The sequence below is a fragment of the Anolis sagrei genome, chromosome 6 (assembly GCF_037176765.1).
Source record: "Anolis sagrei isolate rAnoSag1 chromosome 6, rAnoSag1.mat, whole genome shotgun sequence".
NCBI lineage: Eukaryota > Metazoa > Chordata > Lepidosauria > Squamata > Dactyloidae > Anolis > Anolis sagrei.
The window spans coordinates 58,640,480-58,668,146 of NC_090026.1; the positions used below are offsets into that span (position 1 = coordinate 58,640,480).

General features: G+C 40.6%; 1 protein-coding gene across 7 annotated transcripts in view; it reads right to left on the minus strand.

Annotated features, from left to right (window-relative positions):
- Positions 1-27,667, minus strand: part of TMEM245 (transmembrane protein 245) — a 144,020-nt gene that overhangs the window by 60,208 nt on the left and 56,145 nt on the right. For 5 of the 7 annotated variants that reach the window (XR_009631749.2, XM_060781427.2, XM_060781430.2 and 2 more), the window contains exons 7-8: positions 23,706-23,729; positions 13,995-14,099 (exon numbers count right to left, since the gene is read on the minus strand). The exons of 1 other annotated variant lie outside the window; for it this stretch is intronic. Coding sequence is in view for 5 of the 6 variants with exons in the window: in XM_060781427.2 (XP_060637410.2) it covers positions 13,995-14,099; positions 23,706-23,729 (129 nt within the window). In the remaining variant the exon portion in view is untranslated. The remainder of the gene's footprint in view (positions 1-13,994; positions 14,100-23,705; positions 23,730-27,667) is intronic. One more of the 7 variants, XM_060781428.2, reaches the window with a different exon arrangement.

Genomic DNA, 27,667 nt, shown 5'->3' on the forward strand with positions numbered 1-27,667 from the left:
ATTTGCTTATTATTATTTTTTATATATTTTTATTGTGCAGTTTTTCCCATGTTACATAAGTTAAAAGAGAACATAATAGATCCCTGTGCCGCTCCCACCCACCCCCTCCCCACTCCACCCCATGTGTGGGACTTCCCAAAGTCTTCAAAGAGAACCTTTCCCTTCTGGTATGATTCTCATCCATGTTTCTTTCATTTTTCCGGCGTTGTCTCCATCTGTTAATTTCCTTCAGATGCTGGTTATGTCTATTATCATAGTCATTTTTTCCCCTTAACAAAGTCTTTGAAACCCCCCCCCCCCAATTTGTCCTTTTCGTTGAGTTGTTTAGATGCTGAGATAAGCAGTCCATTTGTATTATGTCCAGTATTTTTATAATCCAGTCTTCTATTGTCGGGGTTTCCTTCTGTTTCCACATTTTGGCTAGTAGAATTCTGGCTGCTGTGCTCATCAGGAAGATTTTTTCTTGATTTTTGTTTAATTTGGGGTAGGATATGCCTAATAGGTACATTTCTGGGAGTTGTGGGAAATTTGTTTTTAAGATTTTTTGTGTTGCCAAGTGTATTTCTCTCCAGTATTTCTTAGTTTTTTTACATCCCCACCATTGGTGGTAGAATGTCCCTATTTCTTTTTGGCACTTCCAGCATTTGTTTGATATTGATTTACTAAACTTTGCAATTTTCTCTGGTGAGTAGTGCCACCTAAAAAACATTTTATGCCAGTTTTCTTTTAGATCTGTAGCTACCGTGTATTTTAGTTTGGTGTTCCAAATTTCCTCCCACTGTTTTGTGAGTATGTTGTGGCCCAAGTCTTTTGCTCATTTTACCTGGCAATCTTTAATTTGTTCTTCTTTCGTTGCCCACCCCAATAGTTGCTTATACAGGGTTAGTCAAAATGAATAGGCCAATAAGAAAATTAATTGTACCCGAATGTATGTTTACTGTAACCAAACCACAGCTACGTAGCGACAGATAAACTATCAAAGTTTTTTTTGAGCAACACACATGTACGTTAATGCCGCTAGGCGTCGCTAGGAGTCGCTGTTTTCAAAATGGCGGAATCAGGCAAAGAGAAGGCGTTTTGTGTGATGACATTTGCTAAAACAATGTCAGTAATTACGGTCCAGCGAGAATTTCGAGCCAAGTATGGCAAGGAACCACCTCATCGACATTCCATTGCGAGGTGGGTAAAGCAATTTGAGGAGACGGGCTGCTTATGCAAGGGTAAAACCACAGGACGACCGCGTGTCTCCGAAGACACAGTGGAATCCATTCGTGCATCCTTTCAACGAAGTCCCCAGAAGTCGACAAATCGTGTTTCCATGGAATTGAACGTTCCGCAAAAAACTGTGTGGCGCGTGTTACGCAAACGTTTGCAGTTCAAGCCGTATAAATTGCAAATGGTGCAGGCTTTGAAAAAAGGTGAATATTCGAAACGACACGATTTTTGCGAATCAATGCAGCAAAGACTAGAGGAGGAAGGCTTTGCCAACAGACTGGTCTTCAGTGACGAGGCAACGTTTCACCTGTGCGGGAAGGTCAATAGGCATAATCTCCGCTTTTGGGGATCTGAAAATCCTCATGCCGTATTGGAACATGTAAGGGATTCGCCAAAGGTAAACGTTTTCTGTGCAATAACCAACCGTCACGTGTTTGGCCCATTCTTTTTCGCGGATAAAACCGTAACAGGCATAGTGTACGCTGACATGTTGTCTGAATGGTTGATGCCACAGTTAGAAGAGAAAGTGCCCGATTTCGTATTCCAACAGGACGGTGCCCCTCCGCATTGGCACAACAGTGTACGCGAGTACCTCAACGAACACCTTCCCAGACGTTGTATTGGCTGTGCTGGAGTGACTGATCTTCCATTCCTCCTGTGGCCCCCCAGGTCCCCCGACCTCACACCATGCGACTTTTCTCTCTGGGGGTATGTGAAAGACACTGTGTTCCGACCTCCATTACCGCTGACCTTGGACGACTTAAAACAGCACATATGTGCTGCATTCGATGCCATTACGTCGGATGTGCTGCAACGGATGTGGAATGAACTGGACTATCGCTTGGACGTCTGCCGTGTCACACGGGGCGCCCATATTGAACATCTCTGAAGGTGAGACAAAACTTTGATAATTTATCTGTCGATACGTAGCTGTAGTTTGGTTACAATAAACATACATTCGTCTAAAATTAATTTTCTTATTGGCCTATTCATTTTGACTAACCCTGTATATTATTCTAATTAATTTCTTCTCCTGCATTACTATGTCCCAAATATTTTGTTCCTGGCAGAATCCTTGCCTCTCATCATCTTTAAAGCTTCGGTATAATTGGTGATACTGCATCTATGTAAATTTGGTATTTTGCTGTTTAATCTCCTCTTTCGATTTTATAGTTAATTGTTTCTCGTCCGTGGTTTTTAGAATTTGTTTGTATGTCAACCAATTGTCTTTCCCTAATTCTCTCTTATGTTTCGCTTCAATTGGCGAGATCCACAATGGTACTTTAGTGAATAGTCTTGGCTTGTACTTCTCCCAGGTTTTGATTAGGGCTGCCCTTATGTAGCGGTTATTAATTTTTTTTCTACCTTTCTCTTGTCGTACCACAGGTACCCATGCCAGCCAAATCTCAGGTCGAAACCTTCTAAAGTTAATAATTTTTCATTTTTTAGTGTTGACCATTCTTTTATTGCCAATAAGTTACAGGCTTCATAGTATATTTTGAGATCCGGGAGGCCTATTCCTGCCCTTTTTCTTTCGTCTGTGAGTATTTTAAAGTTAATTCGTGCTCTTTTATTTTCCCATATAAATTTAATTAGATCTGAATTCCATTTTTTAAACATGTAATCATTCCTTATAATTGGTAAGGCTTGGAAAAGAAAAAGGAGTTTAGGTAAGATACCCATTTTGATTGTTGCTATTCTACCTAGCAAGGAGAGGTTTTGATGTTTCCACCTTTCTAAATCTTTTTGTATGCCTTTCCAGAGTGTCTCATAATTGTTTTTTAGAAGATTTATGTTATTTGGGGTTATAATCACCCCCAGATATTTTACTTTATTTTCTATTTTTAGACCTGATTTCTCCTGGAGTAGTTCTTTGGATTCCTTATCCATGTTTTTGACTAACATTTTGGTCTTTTGCTTGTTAAGTTTGAAACCGGCTAATTTCCCAAAAGTTTGAATTTTTTCTAGTCAATCATTTATATTTGTTAAGGGGTCTTCTACAATGCATACAACATCATCCGCATATACTTTAAGTTTGTATGGTTGATTCCGAATTTTCATCCCTTGGAGTTTCTGATCATCGTTTATATTCTTTATAATCGTGTCCATTACTAATATAAATAATAGTGGGGAAAGGGGGCAGCCTTGGCGTGTTCCTTGACTTATTTGTATTGGCGTTTTGGATCCCTGCCCATTTATGATTAAGGTGGCTTCCTGTCTGGTGTAAATGGCTTCTACTGCGTTTCTAAAACTATGGCCAATATCTATTTCTTTGAGTAATAATTTTAGGTAATCATAATTTATTTTATCAAACGCTTTCCCTGCGTCGATAAACAATAAAGCCAATGGTTTTTCATTATGGCTTTCATAGTATTCAATGGTGTCTATGATTGTCCGTGTATTGTCCTTTAGCTGTCGATTTGGAAGAAAACCTGTTTGTTCTTGTGAAATCCAGTTCTTTAAAAAGTTTTTAAATCTTTCGGCCATAATACTTGTACATATTTTATAATAATTGTTTAGTAGCGATATAGGGTGAAAATTTTTAATATCTGTTTGATCTGTACCTTCTTTATGTATTAGACTTATATTTGCTTTTTCCCAGGATTTGGGGATTATTTTGTTTTCTAATATGTTATTTAATATCTGTGATAGTAGTGGGCATAGTTCATTTCTAATTTTTTTTTGTAGAAAATAGCCGTGAAGCCATCTGGGCCTGGGGCCTTGTTTTTCGTTTTCTGGATTACTGCATCTATTTCAGCTGTAGTAATGGGTCCGTTTATTAGATCTCTTTGTTCATCTGATAGTTTAGGTAGTTTTGATTGACAAATGTATTTTGTGATCTCTTCTTTGGAGGTATTGCTAGCTTTATATAGTTCTTTATAAAATTTTGTAAATTTATTTATAATCTTGTTACCCTCAGTGTAGATCTTCCCTTCAGATTGTATCTTTGTTATGAACTGTTTTTGTTTACGTTCTTTTAATTTTTTCGCCAGCCACTTGCCCACTTTGTTGGCATTTTGAAAGTGATTTACTTTCATATATTTCATTTGTGTATCCAATTTTTCAGTTTCTAGTAATGCCAATTGTTTTTTAGTATCTCTAAATTTAATTTTGTTTTCTTGTCATTTGGTTTGGATTTTAGAATTTGTTCTCCTTTCTCTAATTCTTCCCAAATTTTTTTGATTTCTTTATTTTTAAGTGATTTTTGATAGATTCTTGTTGCATTAAGTAGCCCCTCATTACGGCCTTCATAGCCTCCCATTGTGTAATTTTAGAAGTTTCATTACCCTTATTTAGTTGCAAGTATTCTACTAGTAGTTTCCTGTTTCTTTCTAAGTCTTTCTCTGCTGTCAGTAGGTGGTCTTTAAGTCTCCATCTAAAGGAACTTTCTCTTCCCCTAATTGTTATCTATAAAGCGTAATGATCAGAGTGGATTCTAGCTACCGTTTTTATATCATTTATTCTTAAACCTAGGGATTTGGTGGTCCACGCCATATCTATGCGGGACCACGTTTTGTGTCTTCCCGAGTAGTAGGTGTAGTCTATCTCAGGTCCTTTGATATATCTCCACACATCTACCAGATTTAAGTCCTCTAGATGTTTCAGAAATTTTTTTGGTAGTTGCCTAGATTGGCTAGATTTATTTCTATCTTGGTTTTTTTCCCCGTTTTTTGCTTTGATTTGTCTAGGTTCAAATTCACTACACCGTTAAAATCCCCTAGTAACAGGAGTTCATCATACTCATGATTATCTATTGTTCTTTTTAGTTCTTTCATAAATTTTAATTTGGGCCCATTGGGGAAATAAATGTTGCAAATAAGAATGCTTTGATTGTTTATTTCAATTTTTATTCCCACAAATCTGCCTTCGTTGTCTTTCAGAGTTAATTTTGGATTCAACCAGTCTTTGGCATATATTACCACTCCCCTTTTCTTCTCATTTCCTGAGGAGTAGAAGTTCTTGCCCAATTTTTTGTTTTCAAGGTGCTTCACATGTTTTCCTGCCATATGCGTCTTCTGAAGCGCTATGATGTTGTAATTCTTTTGCTTTAAATTGTTGAATACTTTTTTCTTTTACTTTGGGAGTTCATGCCATTAATATTATTTGAGTATATTTTAATATTTTTATTCATTATTGTTTTCTTGCATTTCCCATTGTGTAATCTCCTGCAGGAGCAACAGTTTGTAATTCTCGGGGGGAAATTCCCTTAGCCTTTTATTTTCTCTTTCTTTCTGTTCCATCTTGGCTTTGTCATATGTATTGGGTTCTTCCTCATCTTCTCCTTCAGGTTCCTTTCCTTTTCTGGCTGTAGTTGTATTCCCTTTGGCTTGTTCCTCGGTTTTGTTACCTTGAAATTTTCTTTGTGTGTATTCTTCATTTGGATTTTTTATGTGGTCAGTATAGAAAGCTCTGGCTTTGTCTTCAGAGTTTAGCCAGTACCTTATGTCATTTAATATTACTGTTATTCCCTCTGTCTTCTCCCATCTAATTTTTTTTGATGAGTTCTTCTGTCAAGAAGGCGTATTTCCTACATTTTGTTAGGGTTTGTTGTGTAACTTCCTTCATTATTATTATTCTTTTGTCCTTGTAAAAATGGGTTTTCTTGCGTTGTCTTTCAGAATTTCATCCCGGGTACTCTTTCTGCAGAAGCTTACCACTATGTCTCTAGGTGTTTTATTTTTTTTTTGCGTATCCAATGGGTACCCGGTATGTTCTATCTACGTCTTGTCCGATGATTTTGTCACTCACATTGAGAAGCTCCGCCAATAGTTCAATTATTGTCCCTTTTACATTCTCTCCTTTTTCTTCCTCCAAGTTTCTTATCCTTAATTGGTATTCGAGCTCTCTATTTTCCAACAGATCAATTCGTTGTTGGAATTTTTGATTCAGATCTTCCAGTTTGTTTATTTTGTGCTCCCATTTTCCCTGTGATTTGATTATTTTTAGATTTTCTTTCTTCACATTATCTACATCCATTCACAGTTTGCTTATGTCTTCTTTTAGATCTGTCTTTATTTTTTGGATTTCTTGTTGTAGTTCTTGATGTTGTGTGTCTTATTTAGTGGATAAGCTTTTGATTTCTGCTAGGATTACTTTAAGTATAGATTCCTCTGAGATTGAGTCTTTTTTTGTTTGTGTTGGAGTTTGTGGTTGCGCCTTAGCCGCTTGCGTTGCCTTTCCTTTCGGATTTGTTGTTGCCATATCTCTTGATCCTTGTGTCTTTGCTTGTTATCTTTCTTATCTGAGTCTTTTATCCTTTCTTATTTTCTGTTCTTTTGTCTCTTTGCTTACACTTCTGAAAGTCTTTTCTATTTCCTGTTGTCTTTTACATTTATTCTCTCTGTATTCTATCGTTGATCCCTATTCTTCCTCTTATTTCGTGGAGTCTTCCTCTTCCTTATTAATTTGTTAATTTATGTGTTCCTGTCTTTTTGTTGTTGTTGTTTTTGTTTTTTCCCCCTTTGTTTTTTATTTTTTATAATTTTTAATTTTTATTTATTATTATTATTATTTTATTTATTATTATTATTATTATTATTGTTTCTTTAAAATTTATTTTTAGTTATTTTTTAAGTTCCTTATTTGTTCGTTTCCCCCTCTTCTCCTTATTTTCTATGTATTTGCCACTCTTTGATCGTCTTCTTTCTCAGGCTTCACTTCTCGCCCTCCGCTTCTCGCGGGATTTTCTTCTTTGTCCTCTTCTCGCGATAAGTGGTCGAGCACTCTTCCTACGTGCGCGCCGCAGCACAGTCGCGCTTCGGGATTGCGCACCACGTGGCGTCCTTCTCCTCCTCCTTTTCTCCCCACCCTTGTCGCCTGCTTTTGTTTTGTTTGTCGCCTGGCCTTGGTCGCAAGGCCAAACTCCTCTGGTGGCTCCTTTCCTCTTGGAACGTTTCCAGCGTTTTCGAGGTCAGTTTTGGTTTTTTTCCTTTGTCTTTCTCTTTCTTTGTCTGGGGGGGGGGGAGTGGTAGGGGGTGGTGAGGGGGATTCACGAATTGCAGTGTCCCATTTAAGTTTATTGCAGTTTGTTTTAGTTATAGCCTCTGGGTTTGAGTGGTTGGTTTAGCAGTGTCTTTCCTTAAATCAAAGTAACACCAAATAGAGGCTCTTGTTTGGCTCTTCTTCGATTTTGAGAAGTATATATTGGCTTTCAGGCAGTTCTTCTATCCTTGTCTCCCAGTCTTTCTCAAATTCCTCCTATTTCTCCTATTGCGCATCACAACTCGCTGTACCTGGGGGCTTGGGGGGGACGACCTCAGGACGTCTCTCCGAGGCGCCCTTTGGTATCCACTCCTATTAAAAGCCCCTCTAGCGGTTATGCCGTCCCTTTGTAGGGAGGGAGCCCGATAATTTGGCTCTACCCAGTTGTGGACTCTAGAGGAATATTAGATGTTTGCCGCTTGTATATTTATGGTTATTAGTCTTGTCCTAGTTTGTTGCTGCCGTCAGCTGGATTAATCAGTATCAGTATTTCCAATTAATAGAATCTTTATCCTTATCTTCTCTACCCCCCCTTCTCCTTTTCTCCCCTTTCTCCTTTTCTCTTTTTTCCTTTTTCTTCCCCCTTTACCTTTGATCGTCCCGGTTGCTTATCTTCTGTGCTTGTTTGTTGTTTGGAGTTTTGGGTTTTCCGTAGTTCCGTGATTCTCCGTCTTCAGTAATTTGTTGAAGTTTCTCCAGTCACTGATTGAATCTGATTGTTTAGGGTGTCATCAACGTCGGCTACTCACTTTGAAGACGATGCTTTGTTTAAAATGAGTCTGTCTTCTTCTCTTCTTTCTCTCTTCTTTCTAATTTTTGTGTTGGAGGCTATGGAGGTGTTTTGGATGCCGTATGGCATCCGCCATGGAGATGAGCCGGCCCCTGTAGTGCCACGATACCGGGTGTTTTTGGGAGCCTCCTTGAGGGGGGCACCTCTTAAACACCGTCGGCCGTCTGCACTATGGGGTCTTATCCTCTGGGATTTCAGACCACCCACCAGAGAGAGGGAGATGCCCCTCAGACTCGTCAAACCTGGCAATCTCCTGCTGAGAGCAGCTGAGATGCGTCCTCCACCATTCAGCCACCAATCGGAAGTCCCCCCGCCGCTTATTTTGATGTGTTTCCTGTAGGAAGATTACATCCGCCGCGTCCTTCTTCAGTAGGGATTCGATCCGCCTTCTCTTAATTACCGTCCCCAACCCTCTCGTGTTAAGCGTTGAAATTCTTAATTTATGGGACATCATTTCCATTTTCCTTTAAAAGCTTTTTTGTGGCTTGAAACAACGTGAACCCTTGTCCCTTTCCCTCCCCTACCCTTACTCCCCATTCCCCCCAATCCCCCCTCTTCCCTCATTCCCCCCTTCCTCCCCGTCCAATCTTTGGGACTTCTCGTCCCAATCATGGCCCCTGGCCTTCCCAGTTGGGGAGGGGGGGCGAAGTCATCCCGTGGCCCAGAGTCTCCCTCCCCCCGAGTGCTCATTTTAAATCAATAAAAAAACTTGATTGCAGTGTATAGTTTCTTCTTACATCCCGATTCCTCCAACAGCACCGATTAATTCCTCCAATTCTCCTCCATCCGGATCCTTCACCTCCTCTTCCTTTCGATCTCTATCTTGTCTTCTTACTATGCCAAGCTCCTCCAGTAGTTGATAACCTTGTTCCAGTGTGTCGATTCTATATCTCATGCCTTTCCATTGAAATTTAAGAAAGATAGGGTATCCCCAGGTGTACACAATTCCAGCTTTCATTAGCTGCGTCATAATAGGCTTCATTGAGTATCTCCAGTTCTTAGTTTCAGGACAGTAGTCATTAAATATTTCCAATTTTGAGTCGCCCATCTTTAGGAGATCTGGGTTCTTCTTTAATATTTTCATCAAATCTTTCTTTACGAAATTGTGAAATCGAATTATTATGTTCCTAGGAATTATTCTGTTTCTTCCAGCCGGAAGGCGATGAACTCTCTCGATATCCAGTTCTGACCAGTTTAATGTTGGCGAGATCTTTTGCAACCATTTCAAGATCTCAGATTTCAGATCTTCTTTCTTGTTTCCTTCTGGATAGTTTTTTATTATTGCGTTGTTTCTTCTTTGGTTGTCTTGCATGTACACAAACTTTCTTTCCACATCTGAGAGCCTATTTTCATTTTTTTGCATTTGTTGTTTGAATACCAATTGTTCCTGTGTTGTTGTTCATTCGTTCAGTCGTCTCCGACTCTTCGTGACCTCATGGACCAGCCCACGCCAGAGCTCCCTGTCGGCCGTTACCACCCCCAGCTCCCTCAAGGTCAGTCCAGTCACTTCAAGGATGCCATCCATCCATCTTGCCCTTGGTCGGCCCCTCTTCCTTTTGCCTTCCACTTTCCCCAGCATAATTGTCTTCTCTAGGCTTTCCTGTCTCCTCATGATGTGGCCAAAGTACTTCAACTTTGTTTCTAGTATCTTTCCCTCCAGTGAGCAGTCGGGCTTTATTTCCTGGAGGATGGACTGGTTGGATCTTCTCGCAGTCCAAGGCACTCTCAGAACTTTCCTCCAACACCACAGCTCAAAAGCATCGATCTTCCTTTGCTCAGCCTTCCCTAAGGTCCAGCTCTCACATCCGTAGGTTACTACAGGGAATACCATGGCTTTGACTAGGCGGATCTTTGTTGCCAGTCTGATGTCTCTACTCTTTACTATTTTATCGAGACTGGACATTGCTCTCCTCCCAAGAAGTAAGCGTCTTCTGATTTCCTGGCTACAGTCTGCATCTGCAGTAATCTTTGCACCTAGAAATACAAAGTCTGTCACGGCCTCCACGGTTTCTCCCTCTATTTTCCAGTTGTCAATCATTCTTGTTGCCATAATCTTGGTTTTTTTGACGTTTAGCTGCAACCCGGCTTTTGCGCTTTCTTCTTTCACCTTGATTAGAAGGCTCCTCAGCTCCTCCTCGCTTTCGGCCATCAGAGTGGTGTCATCTGCATATCTGAGGTTGTTAATGTTTCTTCCAGCAATTTTCACCCCAGCTTTGCATTCATCCAGCCCCGCACATCGCATGATGTGTTCTGCATACAAGTTAAAAAGGTTGGGTGAGAGGATGCAGCCTTGCCGTACGCCTTTCCCAATCTTGAACCAGTCTGTTGTTCCGTGGTCAGGTCTGACTGTTGCTACTTGGTCCTTGTACAGATTCCTCAAGAGAGAGACAAGGTGGCTTGGGATGCCCATCTCACTAAGAACTTGCCACAATTTATTATGATCCACACAGTCAAAGGCTTTAGAATAGTCAATGAAGCAGAAGTAGATGTTTTTCTGAAACTCCCTGCCTTTCTCCATTATCCAGCGGATATTGGCAATTTGGTCTCTCGTTCCTCTACCTTTTCTAAACCCAGCTTGAACATCTGGCAACTCTCGCTCCATGTATTGCTGGAGTCTTCCTTGCAGGATCTTGAGCATTACCTTACTGGCATGAGAAATAATGAGAAGTTCCTGTGTACTTCTTTCAATTTCTGCTTTGTTTTTTCGTATTTCTCCATGTGCTATCTCCAAGGCTTCTCTTATTGTCTGAAATTTTCCATCTGAGCTTTTTCTTTCTGCATCCAACTGTGCTTTCATTTCTTTATTGCTGGTCAGAATTTCTTGCTTCAATGCCTGAACTTCGCCCTTCCTTATTTCTCTTTCTTTATCAAACATCAGGTTCATGTTCAAGTTCATTTCCTTTGTTTGTCTTTCAGCCTCTCCTTTAATCAATTCTGCTATTTTGCTTAGCATTTGACTACTGCCCATCCCCAATTCTTCCCTCTCACTGCTCATCATGCTTTCTTTTGGCTCTGCTGTTAAACATGGCAGTGAGGTAGAAATAGTTCCTCCCCCTTTTGCCCCCTCCATTTGGGGTGGGGGTGAGGGGGTTTGTTTTAGCTGCTTTCCTCCCTTAATTGTGGGGAGGGGAGGACTTCTCCTGATCATGCTCATTTCTATCTATTTATCTAACTAAATAACTTCAGGTAGATAATAGACAACAAAAACAACTTGCAGGAAAAATGATTCCACCTAAGCATTAGGGAAAACTTCCTAAAAGTAAGAGCTGTTCAACAGTAGAATATATTTCTCTCTTCCATCTCTATGATTCTATAAAGAGCAGCTTAAGGGAGCTTGCATGTTCCTGTATCAGCTCAGCTCCATTTAATATTTGCTTTTGGACAGAGGAACTGAAATGAAGCATACTATGTCTTTGTCCAGTGGCCTAGGGGCCAACAGCCACTGGGAACCTGTACCCAATCCCTCTTAGAAAAATAATAATGATAACAACAACAGTAACAAAGACCATAAAATCTATATAAGTAAAAATGTAATGTTTGTGGGATTAACATAACTAAAAAACCACTGGACGAATTGCCGCCAAATTTGGCCACAAGACACCTACTAACCCAAGGAGCAACCATGGCTCAAAAAAATGATTTTGTCATCTGGAAGTTGTAGTTGCTGGGATTTATAGTACACCTACAATCAAAGAGCACTCCACCAATGATGGAATTGACCCAAACTTAGCACACAGGACTCCCATGACCAACAGAAGGTACTAGAAGGGTTTGGTGGGCACTGACCTTGAATTTGGGAGGTGTAGTTCACCTACATCCAGAGAGCACTTTGGACACAAACAATGGTGGATCTGGACCAAACTTGGCACCCATATGCCCAAATATGAACAGAGATGGAGTTTGCGGGAAATAGACCTTGATATTTGGGAGTTGTAGTTACTGGTATTTATAGTTCACCTACAATCAAAGAGCATTCTAAACCCTACAAATGATAGAATTGGGCCAAACTTCCCACACAGAACCCCCATGACCATCAGAAAATACTTAAGGCCATCCAGTTCAACTCCCTTCACCGGGGCAAGAAAAAGTAATCAAAGCCCTCCAGACAAAAGAGCCATACAACCATAGATATAGATAGATATGATTCACACACACACAGATATAGTATCATAGATTTGAAACGAACCCCTAAAGAAGGACAATTACATGTTGCATGTTCCAGAGTAGGCAAACCAGACAATCTCTACATCAGCACTGACAAAGTAACCGTTACATGCAACTCCTGGAACGATGCCATCAGCGCTGCCTCCGGAAAATCCTGCATATCTTTCGGGAAGACAAGCGGACAAATGTCAGCGTGCTGGAAGGAGCAAGGACTACCAGCATTGAAGCGATGGTCCTCCGCCATCAACTCCGCTGGACCGGCCGTATGCCCAACCACCGTCTCCCAAAGCAGTTGCTCTACTATGAACTCAAGAACGGAAAACGGAATGTTGTTGGACAGGAAAAGAGATTTAAAGATGGGCTCAAAGCCAACCTTAAAAACTCTGGCATAGCCACTGAGAACTGGGAAGCCCTGGCCCTTGAGTGCTCCAGCTGGAGGTCAGCTGTGACCAGCAGTGCTGCAGAATTTGAAGAGGCATGAATGGAGGGTGAAAGAGAGAAACGTGCCAAGAGGAAGGCACGTCAAGCCAACCCCGACCGGGACCACCTTCCCCCTGGAAACCAATGCCCTCACTGTGGAAGAAGATGCAGATCAAGAATAGGGCTCCACAGCCACCTACAGACTCACAAGAATTCTGATCCTGGAAGACTATCCTACTCGGCCAACGAGGGATCGCCTAAGTAAGTAAAGTAAGTAAGTAAGTATACAGATATGATACATATACACACACAGATATAGTATCATAGATTTGAAAAGAACCCCTAAAGAAGGACAATTATATGTTGCATGTTCCAGAGTAGGCAAACCAGACAATCTCTATATCAGCACTGACAAAGTAACAGCAAGAAATACTGTTTACCCACAATCATAAAGAAATTATATATATATTAGAAACCAACATTTTCCCATTACTTTATTTTCTAGATCACCAGACTGGGCCACAGCAACGCGTGGCAGGGGACGGCTAGTCATATATTAAAAAACAGAACACTACTAATAAAATGTAAATCTAACATTTATAATGTAACATTGCCAGAAGAGATAGTATTTAATTTTAAACTCTGACAGTTAATTTTAACTGTTGAATTTCATCTAGTAGATCATTGCACAATCTTGGGCGGGCGATGAAGAGGTCCTCTGGGTGATGGGCACCAGTCGGGTTCTGGATGGTTGGAGTAGCTGCCCCCACCCCTCTATCCAGGACCTAAGTATATGGGGCGGATTGTATGGGAGAAGGCAATTCTGTATGTAACCTGGACCCAAACCATGTAGGGCTTTAAAGGTCATAATCAACATTTTGTATTTTGACTGGAAACTAATTGGCAACTAGTAGAGTGATTTTAATATAGCTGAAATATGTTCATGTTATGTGTAACACAAACTTAGGGATGCACCCGTAGTTCTTCCACACCCACTTTTTGTACCGGATCTACTAAATTGTGAGCTTGTTTTATCTTAAAATATATGCTTAGAAATGTACATGTTAAATAACTGAAAAATAATTATATAATGTTATACCACTGATCCATGACACTTGTCTTTAACAAACTCATTATTAAGAAAAATAATAATGAGCTTAATGAGTAGCTTGTAGCTTATTTTCTATAAGTTTATTCCAGCCAATATTTTGTTCTATTTTTTAATATTCAGAATTCCATGCTTATTTTTCAATAGAGTGTACCTATCACTGTATAAAGAAATGACTATCAAGCATTTACAGTGATTAAATCAATAAGGACAATTTGCTGAATTTTCCAGTGGATATACAAGTATTAAACATCAATGGTATCTGTAGACTTGAATAAATAATGTTTGTGAATAAAAATTAAATGGAAAAATTACCTTTGCTGTAAGAAGCAGGGCCAACAGGAGGGTGCCTATTACTAGTATAAATATGATGAATATACTAATGATTTTATCTAGCATTTTCTCCAACCACACGATCATCTGTGGAGAACAAAACAACAACAATGTTGAATACTAAGAAACCAAAGTCATGTGTAAATGTTCCCAGGCACTTCTAGCAGCCTTCCATCTCACTTATGGCAAGACTATAAGACTGGATGTCAATTTAACTATACTTTAGCAGCATGAGGGAATGACAGTTAATTTCCATCTCATTTCAACACACTCCTAGAAAAACAGTCAGAAATTTAACATTTGATATCAGAGTCAAAGAAATATCACTACATTTTCATTTTCTTGCACTGGATTATTGAATGTCCATGAAAAGGAAGACTAGTGATAAAGTGCTCCAGAAGCGACTTGCAGCATGCAAGCAAGCAAGCAAAACAACCAATGGACCTTCTCAGGACCAACCATGACAATAATCTCAATCAACATTGAAGGCATTTCAGCTGCCAAAGAACAACTGCTCTATGAACTGTGCCAAGATAAGAAATGTGATGTGCTGTGTGTCCAAGAAACACACAGGGATGAACAACAGAAACGACCAAAAGTTCCAGGAATGATCTTAGTAGCGGAAAGATCACAATGCGCAGTATGGAAGCGCTGTCTTTGTAAAACCAGGCCTCCAAGTCAGCATTGCCCACAACACTGAAGAAAACAATATAGAGGTTATACCAGTAGAGCTTAATAACATCACCATCACCTCTGTGTACAAATCCCCAAATGAAGAGTTTTGTTTCTCCTCCTACGAGAACTTTGATAGGCACCAAAGGGCTGTAGTAATTGGTGACTTTAACAGCCATAGCCATATATGGGGCTATGGTCAAGAGGATAAAAATGGAGAGGCTGTCCTCTCCTAGTCTGAACTGCACAAACTATCACTCATTCACGATAGTAAGCTCCCACCATCCTACAACAGCGGGAGACGGCACCGAGGATATAACCCAGACCTCTTATTTGTGAGCGACAGCATTGTACAGCAATGCACTAAATCAGTGGGACCACTATAAGGCACAAGGAAATTCGATTTAAATGAAGATTCAACTTCAGAAAGGCAGATTGGACTAAATTCTCAGACATGTTAGATAACATGATCATATCGGTCGTGCCAATCTCTGAGAAATGCAAGCACTTTATTGAAATAGTGAAAACCTGCTCACGGGTCTCTATACCGAGAGGCTGAAGAACCAACTACCTTCAGGGCATTACTCCTGAAACAGCTGCCTTGTTGGAAAACTATTACAGGCTCCACAACGAAGACCCATTTAGTGAGCAAACCCTTCAGGTAGCACAGAGCATTCTGTCCTCCATCTCTGAAGCCAAGAAAGAACAGTGGATAAAGCTGATAACAGAGATCGACATGGGCAGGAGCAGCCAGAAGGCATGGAGGCTGCTAAGACGGTTGAGCAATGACCCCTCACAAACGAATACCCATGCCAACATAAAGGCAGATCAGATAGCATACCAACTCTTGAAGAACGGGAAACCCAACCTTGCCACCAAAGTAGGAAAGAAACCAATAGCCAGACAACCAGAGATTGAGAACAACAACCTTCATAAACCCTTTACATCTACTGAATTGGACATGGCTCTCAATAAATGTAAAAACGGCAAAGCAGCTGGCCTGGATGATCTACGGATGGAAAAAATCAAGAACTTTGGTCTAAAAGCAAGGCGCTGGCTGCTGGAGCTGATGAACACCTGCACTGCATCCTGTCAGATTCCCAAAATCTAGAGAAAAGCAAGAGTCATAGCTGTCTTGAAACCAGACCCTAATGATCCAAAAAGCTATAGACCAATCTCCCTGTTATGCCACCTTTACAAACTTCTGGAGAGACTTATTTTGCATAGAATTATGGAAAAAATAGACCCATGTCTGATTCCACAACAAGCTGGCTTCAGGAAAGGCAAAAGCTGCACATCGCAACCTGACTCAGCACATAGTCAGCACATAGAAGATGGCTTTGAAAGGCAGCAGATTACAGGAGCTGTCTTCATAGACCTGTCAGCAGCTTATGATACTGTAAACCACCTGAGAAAAATGTATAATATCACAAAGGACTACCATCTCACCCGCCTCATAGGAAACCTGCTACAAAACAGGAGCTTTTTTGTTGAGTTTCAGGGCCAGAGATGTAGATGGCGGAAACAAAAGAACGGCTTGCCTCAGGGGAGCGTGCTTGCTCCATCCATGTTCAACATTTACATAAATGACCAGCCACTGCCAGAAGGGACAGAGAGTTTCATCTATGCTGATGATCGTGCCATTACCGCTCAAGCAGGGAGCTTTGAGATGGTTGAACAGAAGCTCTCCAAAGCTCTATGTGCTCTTACTGCCTATTACAGGAAAACCAGCTGATCCCTAATCCATCTAAAACACAGACTTGCGTTTTTCACCTTAAGAACTGACAAGCATCCCAAGCTCTGAGGATCACCTGGGAAGGAATCCCACTGGAGCACTGCAGAGCACCCAAATACCTGGGAGTCACTCTGGACCATGCTCTGACCTGAATATCAAAGCAAAAAGTGGGTGCTCGAAGCAATATCATACGAAAGCTGACTGGCACAACCTGGGGATCACAACCAGACACAGTGAAGATATCTGCCCTTGCGCTATGCTACTCTGCTGCTGCGTATGCATGCACAGTGTGGAACACATCTCACCACGCTAAAACAGTGGATGTGGCTCTTAATGAGACATGTCGCATTTTCACAGGGTTTCTGCGCCCTACACCACTGGAGAAATTACATTGTTTAGCCGGTATTGCACCACCTGACATCCGCTGGGAAGTAGCAGCCAATAGTGAAAGGACCAAGGCAGTGACATCTCCAGCCCACCCCCTGTTTGGATATCAGCCAGCACGTCAATGACTTAAATCAAGAAATAGTTTTCTAAGATCTACAGAGACACTCGCTGGAACACCCCAGCAAGCCAGAGTCCAAAAGTGGCAGGCTCAAACCCAGAACCTCAACCAAATGAGAGACTCCCCCCTGGGCACACAGAAAACTGGGTGACTTGGAAGGCGCTGAACAGACTGCGCTCTGGCACCACGAGATGCAGAGCCAACCTTAAGAAATGGGGCTACAAAATGGAATCCACGACATGCGAGTGTGGAGAAGAGCAAATCACTGACCACCTGCTGCAATGCAACCTGAACCCTGCTACATGCACAATTGAGGACCTTCTTGTGGCAACACCAGAGGCACTCCAAGTGGCCAGCTACTGGTCAAAGGACATTTAATCAACTACCAAGCTTGCAAACTTTGTGTTCTGTCTGTCTGTTTTGTTAAAAATGTAATACAACTGTCTGGTTGCTCCTGACACGATAGATAATAAATGATAAAGTGCTAAAAGACTTTAGAGAGTAATTACTGAACTCTCTTCAGTCAACAGAAGCAAAGGGCCAAGCAAACTGGCCATATTTTGAACATGAGTTCCCATTCACCCATTTGTTTCTATGCAACCTTTACTGCTCACATATCAAGAATATTTGCTCACCAATACTAATCACTGCTTTGATTTTACAGAAGCCCAGAAACTCAAGGAAATGATAAAGAAGCTTGTTAATATTTAATGATGGAAGTGGCCTAGATAAATCTAAGTATGGGCAGAACATAGGTATGAGTAAATTTAGGCATAAAGATATTAGTTACAAATATGTCTAAATACACATGTCACTTCAATAACTTATCACTATTGCTGAAAATACAATATGGAGTTTGGCCGTTATGGCTTGCATGAATCTGAGAACTGAGAAAAGGTATAGCTTTGTTTTTTAATTCAGCTGAAATACACTCAGCAGCCAAGATTTTTATAGGGGCTCTAATTATCTCTGAAATTATTAGTGCATGAGTGGAAGCAGTTCTAATAGACAGCTCAGGAGCTGAATTCTACTGATCTAACCCTTGGCATTCCTTTAAAAGGTTTGTGGCATGTGATATTCTACACATCTCATGATACAGCTTCGAAATAATGCACAGACATGTCAACAGAAGACAAGTCTGCTTCACAAGTAGCCTGAAACTCCTTTATTTATAACCTCTGTTCATTCAAACCCCTTCAATCCCTCCATGGAACCTAAACTTTAAAAAAAAAACCCTTCTAGGTAATGGGCACAGATATTTATTTATTTATCATGCCAAGAGCAACCAGACGGTTGTATTACATTTTTAACAAAACAAACAAACAGACAGACAGACAAAACACAAAGTTTGCAAGCTTGGTAGTTGATTAAATGTCCTTTGACCAGTAGCCGGCCACTTGGATTGCCTCTGGGAAGTCCTCCATTGTGCATGTAGCAGGGCTCAGGATGCATTGCAGCAGGTGGTCAGTGGTTTGCTCTTCTCCACACTCGCATGTCGTGGATTCTATTTTGTAGCCCCATTTCTTAAGATTGGCTCTGCTCTTCGTAGTGCCAGAGCGCAGTCTGTTCAGCGCCTTCCAAGTCGCCCAGTTTTCTGTGTGCCCAGGGGGGAGTCTCACATTTTGTATCAGCCATTGATTGAGGTTCTGGGTTTGAGCCTGCCACTTTTGGACTCTCGCTTGCTGGGGTGTTCCAGCGAGTGTTTCTGTAGATCTTAGAAAACTATTTCTTGATTTAAGTTGTTGACGTGCTGGCTGATATCCAAATCACTGACGTGCTGGCTGATACCCATGTAGAAAATGAAGGTAGACTGCCTTTTCTAGATGTCCTAGTTATCCGCAAACCAGATCAACAATTGGGTCACACCGTCTACAGAAAACCCACACACACAGATAGATATCTACATAAAAACTCCAACCATCACCCAAGTCAAAAAAGAAGCACCATTAAAGCCTTGGCAGACCGTGCAAAAAGAATCTGCGAACCCCACCTCCTCCAAGATGAACTGAACCACGTCAACTGGGCTCTCCAGGCCAATGGATACTCCACCTCAGACATCAGAAGAGCTGCAAGACCAAGAACAAGCCACGAGAGTAAAGATGAAGATCCACCCAGAGGAAAAGTGTTCCTGCCATACATCAAGGGAACCACTGACCGCATAGGGAAGATGATGAGGAAACACAACATACAAACAATCTACAAACCCACCAAGAAAATCCAACAAATGCTACGTTCAACAAAGGACAAGAGGGATCCTCTCACCTCTGCAGGAGTCTACCGTATACCATGCAGCTGTGGACAAGTCTACATAGGGACCACCAAACGCAGTGCCCAAACACGAATCAAGGAACATGAAAGGCACTGCAGACTACTTCAACCAGAGAAGTCAGCCATAGCAGAGCACCTGATGAACCAGCCTGGACACAGCATATTATTTGAGAACACAGAAATGCTGGACCACACCAACAACCACTATGTCAGACTACACAGAGAAGCCATTGAAATCCACAAGCATGTGGACAATTTCAACAGAAAGGAAGAGACCATGAAAATGAACAAAATCTGGCTACCAGTATTAAAAAACTCTAAAATTACAACAGCAAAACAGCAGAGAGGAAACAACCAGGCACAGCTTAACACCTCTCAACAGGGGATTTTCCCAGGCTCAGCCAGGCCTTCAAATGCTAATGAAGGTGGTCAGTTGAAACGTTCACACCTAGCTCCAGCAGGGAAGAGCTCCTTGCCCCACCCCAGCCATTCCACAGATATATAAACCCATTGTCCTAATTCCAACAGACCTCACTACCTCTGAGGATGCTTGCCATAGATGCAGGTGAAACGTCAGGAGAAATGCCTCTAGAACATGGCCCTATAGCCTGAAAAACCCCACAAGAACCTAGTGATTCCAGCCATGAAAGCCTTCGACAATACATTGAACAAGGAATACTGTTTACCCCCAAGCATAAAGGAATTACATATATTAGAAACCATTACTTTGTTTTCCAGATCACCAGACTGGGCCACAGCAACGCGTGGCAGGGGATGGCTAGTATAATATAGTATATTGTATATACATATAATATTTATAATATTATAATGTAAGACAATATAATACTTGAAATAATAATACAATATTATAATTATAATTATATTATATAGGGTATAGGGGTGAGAAGGGCGGCATATAAATGCCGTAAATAAATAAATAAATCAATATGTTAAAAATGTAACATTTAGGCATTAACATTGTCTCTGGGTAAAGTAACACTGTTACCCGATTCTGTGTAACTGTAGCGGATCATGATCTGTGGAGTTTCTGGATCAGTTAAAGATATTCCTTTCATTTTCTTATTGTATCTTACTATTAATGTTTTGCTGGTATATTTTTTTGTGTCTCACAAACTAACCAATATGTAACACTGAAATTCTGCCCCAGAAGTAACACTCTTACATTCTGCCAGAGCATACCCTACAAGAAAAATGTATTATTTTAAAGCAGGATCCAAATGTAGCTGATTGAGAAGGTTTGATGTACCATAACATCGCTACCACCATTTTGGGAATACATAGACCAATGTTGGGTGGGAGGGATTGAGGGAGGAGGACAGTAGGAGAAGCTAAGGATGAAAATACAGTCTAACACGTTTGTTGGAAGTGCCCTTGGTTTTCTACATTTTTAGCTTTAAAAGCAGTGGTCTGGTGCACACAGTACTTCATAAGGTATTCTAATATTCCATATTAATGAGCGTGGCATGGGAAAGCAAAGGACTGGCACCCTTGGGAGAGAAACACATAATGCACTGGATATTTTTTTTGTCGTGTCAGGAGCGACTTCAGAAACTGCAACTTGATGTTGAATTAAATGCACAAGGCAAGCAGTGTTGGCCTATTGCCTTTTATATATGACAATACAGACAGCTGCACGTAGGGATCAGAAAATGTCCCTCAATGTGTTTGTGCATGCAGAATCAGATGTGTTCCATCCAAACACCTAGAGACAGAAGGCAAAATGACAACGAGATCCAACAGCTAATTGACAAGAAAAGGAAAGTCTTCCAAACATGGCAGAGAGGCATCAACTGTGCTGCTAAGAAAAAGATCTATACCAGTGCAAAAGCTGAGGTCCAAAGAAGGACAAGAGAACTCAAGAACATCTGGTGGACAAAGAAGGCTTAAGAAATCCAACACCTGGCAGATACTAGGCCTGGGTAACAATGGAAAAATTTGTTTCTAAAATCGATTCGTTTTTTTGGGGGGGGGGGGTTGCGTTTCGATATTTAAAAGAATTCCGAAATTTTTCTTTTAAAAAGTTCGATATTTACGAAATTTTGTAAATGTAAAAAAAATTACGAAACATTAACGAAACAAATACGAAACAATAACGAATCGATTCGTTAATGGCGGATGCGACCGCGCAATACGCTAAAAAACCTCCAAATGGGACAGGGGGAACTTCTGAAGCGTCCCTCTCCCTCTGTTGTTGACTGTTGGTGTGATATTATAATTTTTTTCACTAATTAAACAAAAAACAACTATAAAACTTGCCCCAGACATGCGGAAATAATAACGAAACGACCTCAAACCGATAACGAAACGAATACATAACAAATCCGAAGCATTTACGAAACGAATTTAAAAATTCATTTCGTTTTTAAGTTGCTCCAGAATGGTTCGTTATCGCTTCGTTATAAAAAAATAACGAAAACGAATTACGAATTAACGAAACCGCCCAGCCCTAGCAGATACCCATGATGCTCAGGGATTTTTCAAAGCCACAAAGGTCATCTATGGACCAAGAAACCATGGCATACAGCCTCTATGCTCATCAGATGGAACCAAACTTCTGAAGGACAAAAAATCAATTGCACCACATTGGAAAGAACACTACTAAATCCTCCTGAATTGCAGCTCCAATGTGGCCGAAGAGGTTCTCTCACAAATCCTGCAACAACAAAGCAGGGATGAGCTTGCAGCACTGCCTAGTTTGGAAAAAGTCAGCAATGCCATCAGACAACAACAACAAAAAAAACAAAGCCAGCGGACTTGATGGGATCTGCTGAAATCTTTAAAGAGGGAGGACCTCAGCTGACACAACAACTCCACCAGCTCATAGAAAAAGTGTGGGTGACTGAGAAAATCCCAGCAGATTTCAAGGATGCCACCATGTACTCATGAGATTTAACATTTCTTCTGCCATTCGGAAATATGTGTGTGTGTATACATATATATTAATGTGATTGGAGATGGCATTTGATTTCATTGTACAATGACAATAAAGTTATTATATTCTATTTATTGTTTCCCCTCAGTGATTTCTCATTCAAATGAGTGATCAATTCTGTGTCTGTTTAGATTATTTTTAGTTTTATTAACAAACTGAAGACCTCCATCATCACAGCCTGTGAAAAAGCTATTGGATGAAAAACGAAGAAACATCAAGATTGGTTTGACGAAAATGAAAAGTTGTTCAGAAGAGGTTTGTCATTGCCTTTCTCTGAGGTTTAGAAAGTGAGAAATCATAGGTGATTTCATGGTTGAATGGGGATTCAAACCCTGGTCTCCAGAGTCATAGCCTAAGGCTCAAACTACTATACCAACCTAATCTTTCCTTCAATAAAACATTTAGATATATGATGGCATAAGATACAGAGTAAGTACCCACGTTTTGTCCTTATATAGTTATTTGTACACATGAGGACTACCAAAGAAATAAGAGATAAACATTAGTTTGGACTGTCCATTAGCCACTTTTGTTCTGCTGGTTTGAATTTAATTTTGAAGAGCTATGTCTGACCTTCAACTCCTCTATTGACACACAAGGAAATACTGTTTTCAAAGTGGTCTTCTTGAAAAAAAAAACTCTCTTATATTTTACAACTTAACTGCAATCTGAAATATGTTTTTGCTACTTATCACCCAGACGACTTCCTATCTGATCAAGTATGCTGAAAGGGGAAATATGTTCATGGAAGAAAGTAAGATAGTATATCATCACTTGGCCCATTTCAATGGCTTAAGGCACTTAAGGACTATGCCTATAATAATTGTAAACAGAACACAGTAACATATAAAAATGCAAATATTTATGTATTACATGTTCAATGTATGTGCATGTTTAAAAAATGCATGGAACTTGAGATGATTAAACTTTTAATAGAAACAGGACAGAACTTCTACAACCTCTTCTCCAATTCAGAAACAATAAAGGGTGGGAGGTAGGGTGGGGGTAAGGAGCTTAAATGACCCATTAAGACTCTGAATTTTAAAATAGCTATCAAACCAGACAACTTTATGTTCTCTTTTAGAAACATTCCATTCACAAACAATAGTTAAAGGTATTGGATGGAATTACATGATGAGAATTTCCCAAGAAGGGGTAGGAGGTGAAAAGTAAAGTTTAACTTTTTCACCATTCAGTGCTATTCCTGCACTGTATCATTCCTGTCTTCAGGGAAGTGATATCACTTAAAATCAGGAATTTGTAAGCTTTCCACATAGCTTTGCATAACTATTCCTTAGGTTCACATTTTCGGTTGCATACAATCATGAGCTATACACAAATACCACAGTTAAATGTCAGTAGCCGATACACAATCCTCTTGTATGACACAGTTAATCAAGAATGCCAGATGAATTAGATGGCACTGAATGATCTTCTGTAGCTTATATCATGATGCAAATGAAGAGCAAGCCATGTTGCCAACAAAAGCAAAATGGACACAACAAACACCTTTCATGCCGAAAATATATTAACTATAAAGTAAACTCTCTACTTATTTACCTTCTTATTAAGCCAATGGCACAGCTTGGGAGAAGGAAAGTAGAACAGAGAAGAGAAAAGACAAGACAGGGAATGATTATTGAAGAATGTCACTGCAGTACGAGAATGAAACAAAACACACAAAGTTTTTAAAGGAATGAAATAGCAAGATCCCAGACTCAAGAGGTTCGTTGCAGTAGTAAGGGAGTGGTAGAAACAATCAAAACAATTTTCAACCAGGAAAAATGTGGTATATTTAGAAAAACACAGCACTGCTAGCTGATATTCTTAAGCTAAAGTATGCTAACTATTGTTAACCAATTTATGAATGACAACATTACACAAAGATGGCAAACTATGTAAAACATTATTGAGATGCTTAAAGATTCACCCAATTAAAGAGATGGAGAAATTTATCTCCCCACAATTTAATAAGCAATTGGTGTACGAATTAGGGCACCAATAGCAGGAAAACAAGGATGCTTGAAGACTAGCACTGTGTTTTCTGGTAACTTTCACGCTGATGCAATATACGCTGCCGAAGAATACAGATGGGTCCCTACAGGAAGACTATTTGCTACAAAATTAATTATCTAAATAACCTTAATAAGCTATGCTTTGGTATACTCTATGACGATGATTACAATAGTTATAGATGAATCGGTAATTCTGATCTGGTTACTACTAAAATCACAGAAGTCAGTCACCTTAATAAAACAATTAAATTGGAATTAAAGGTGTTTTATGGCAGAGTGTTTACAATGCTTCCTCCTATTGTAATCGGTTAACTCTTCACTCAAGTCTCTCCATACTATCCAGTGGCATTCTGCTATTGCCAGAAAAAGGAAAGAGAAATTCCTTAAATATCATACTTAAGAAAATGCTATGTATGCATAATTACAAAACTCATTTTCTGTGTTTGTGTTGCTGTACTTAACACACTCCCTTGTCCTTTGGGAAAATATTAGTTGGATAGAGCTAATGAGTGACTAACTCTACCAAAGAATTGTTGTACTCAAATTGAAATGGAGCAGGAGAAGAATGCATTTTCATTAATATTTGGTGAAAATAATTTTTCACCAAATTGTTCCTGAGATCAGTCCCCCTGACTGTCTCACAGAGTAATCAGACTTTCCTCAGTCTACTCCCAGGGCAATAAGCTCTCTTGTACTATCTCTATTAATACAAGTTGACAAGTCTTCCTCACTGATCCTCCAAGTACAGTAACACTGAAGCCCTTGTCCCTTTCTTATTCCCTAACTGCTTGGCTCACTCAAAAGCTTCCTTCTCCCTGTCTAAATCCTACTCTGCTAAAATCCTACTTCCCTCTCTGTTCGTTAGAACCCTTCTCCCCTCCTGTCAGAAGTGACAGCCTTTTTCACTCACACCCCACTCCTCCCCTTGGTGCTTAAACCAATCAGGAGTCGGCTGACTCCTCCCCTGCCTCCTTGCCTCTCCCAAGATGTCAGCTCTTCTAAGTTTCCCTATCAAGATGGAGACTCAGCCCACTGACTCTTAGGCTTCGACCTAGCCAGCAAAGGTTAGATCTATTACAGGAGGAAATAGTTTGCTACCCCCAAAATTTTTGGATTTCCAAAAGGAATTTGATTTGGAAGACACATGGAGAATAAGAAATGGGAAATAAAAAACAGGACCATACTTTCCATTCCCATAGACACCAAACATGGTCGAGGATAGACATGGCCTGGATTACAAAAAGGCTAGCTACTAAGATTGTAGAAATGAATATACTCCCAAGAGACCTATCAGACCATTGTCCCCTGGAAACAATAAATCATAGAAATCAATGTAGAAAATGGAGACTAAATGAAAACCTGATTAAAATGGAAGAAGATAAGGAACATTATAATAAAATAATTCAAGAGTACCTGGTAATTAATGACACAAAAGACATGAAACCACAAGTGATATGGGATGCACTTAAAGAGGTTCTTAGGGGATGTCTGATCCAGCATGGGGCCAGGAAATATAAAGAAATAAAGCAATTAAAGATATCATGACTAAAATAGAAAATAAAGAATCTGAATTAAAAAGAAACCCCGAGAATAAAAAACTGATTAAAGAATTAGCGATACTAAAACAAGAGAAATCCCAATTAGAACTTGAATTACAAGCTAGACAGCTGAAGTTTTTAAAACAACAGACATTTGAAAATGCAAATGGATCAGGGAAGTGGTTGGCAAGACAAGTATGGAAAAAAACCCAAGCCAAACAAATAACAAAAATAATTTCTGGAAATAAGGTATTAACGACAGACAAGGATAATTTCTGGAAATAAGGTATTAACGACAGACAAACCTGGCACACAGACCCCCAAGACCCACTCAACATCCTGGTGCAGTTTGAGGGAGGATGGATGATGGGACTTGCAGTACTTTAACTTACTTCCTTAGAGCACTGTGGCCCACACCAATGACGGATCAGGACCAAACTTGGCACACAAAGGACCAATTTGCAACCTGTTCAGGGCAAGATGGGCCATGAATGATGGGATTTGCAGTACCTTGACTTGACTCGATTCACTTCCCACATAACATTGTAGCCCCTACATTCACAGAACAGGCCCAAACTTGCCACACAGAGTACTCATGACCCACTCTACATCCTAATGCAGTTCTAAGGGAGATGGACAATGGATGATCGTATTTCCAGTACCTTCACTCAATTACTGAAACCACTGCGACCCTCATCCAATGACCAATAAAAACCAAACTTAGCACACAGAGCCCGCATGACCCACTCTACATTTGGTGTGGTTTGGAGGAGGGTGGACCATGGATGATGGGACTTGCAATACCTGCACTCCCTTCCTGAGACCATTACAACTGCCAACAATGGTGGATCAGGACCACAATTCACACAGAAGGCCCGCATGACCCACTCTACATCCTGATGTGGTATGGAACAATTTGGAGACACATGACCCCCATGACCACCTTTATATCTTGGTGACATTTGTGGGAGAGTGGACAAAGGACGATGGGATTTGTAGTACTTTCAAAACATTCAATTCCCACAGACCACTGTGGCCCCCAACAAAGACCAATAAAGAACAAATTTGGCACACATAGCCCCCATGACTATGTCCCAAGACAGCTGCAACCCTCACTAATGACTGATAAAGACCAACCTTGATACACAAATCCTTTGTCAAATAACCCGGGCAGTGCTGGGTCCCCAAACTAGTATATAATAAAAGAGACTGTTTGTATGTATGTATCTCCACTCACATCCCGTGACCGCTGCGACCCTCATCAACACTGACAGAAGAAGACCAAACTTGGCACACAGAGCCCCCATGACCCACTCTACATCCTTGTGCAGTTCCGAGGAGGATGGATCACTGAGGATGGGACCGAGTATCTCCACTCACTTCCCGAGGCTGCTGTAACCCTCATCTAATGACCAATCAAGACCAAACTTGGCACACAGAGCCCCCATGAGCCACTCTCCATCCTGGTGTTTGTGTGTGGGAGGAGGACCGGAGGGAGGACGTAGGGCAGATGTAGGGCGGAGGTGTATTTTTATTTATTTATTTATTATTTGAACTTATATACCGCCACTCCCCTGGGGCTCAGAGCAGCTTACAAGAACAGGCTAAAATCGAACACAATTTAAAAACAATTTAAAACAATTTAAAAACAATGAGAGATCGAAGGCCCTCAAAATAGATATCTTACATGCCCTGCGGAAAGCTGATAAATCCCGCAAGGCATGGACTTCTGGTGGCAGAGTATTCCAGAGTGATGGTGCCACTGCTGTGAAGGCTCTGCGTCTGGTTGCTGTTAGATGCCAGGTCTTGACACTGGGAATTTCCAATAGATCTTGGTCCTCAGAACGGAGGGATCTCTGGGGTTGGTAGGGGGTGAGGCAGTCCCTCAGATACATCGGCCCCAGACCATGCAAGGCCTTCAAGATGAGTACCATCACTTTGAAAGTGATCCGGTGCTCAATTGATAACC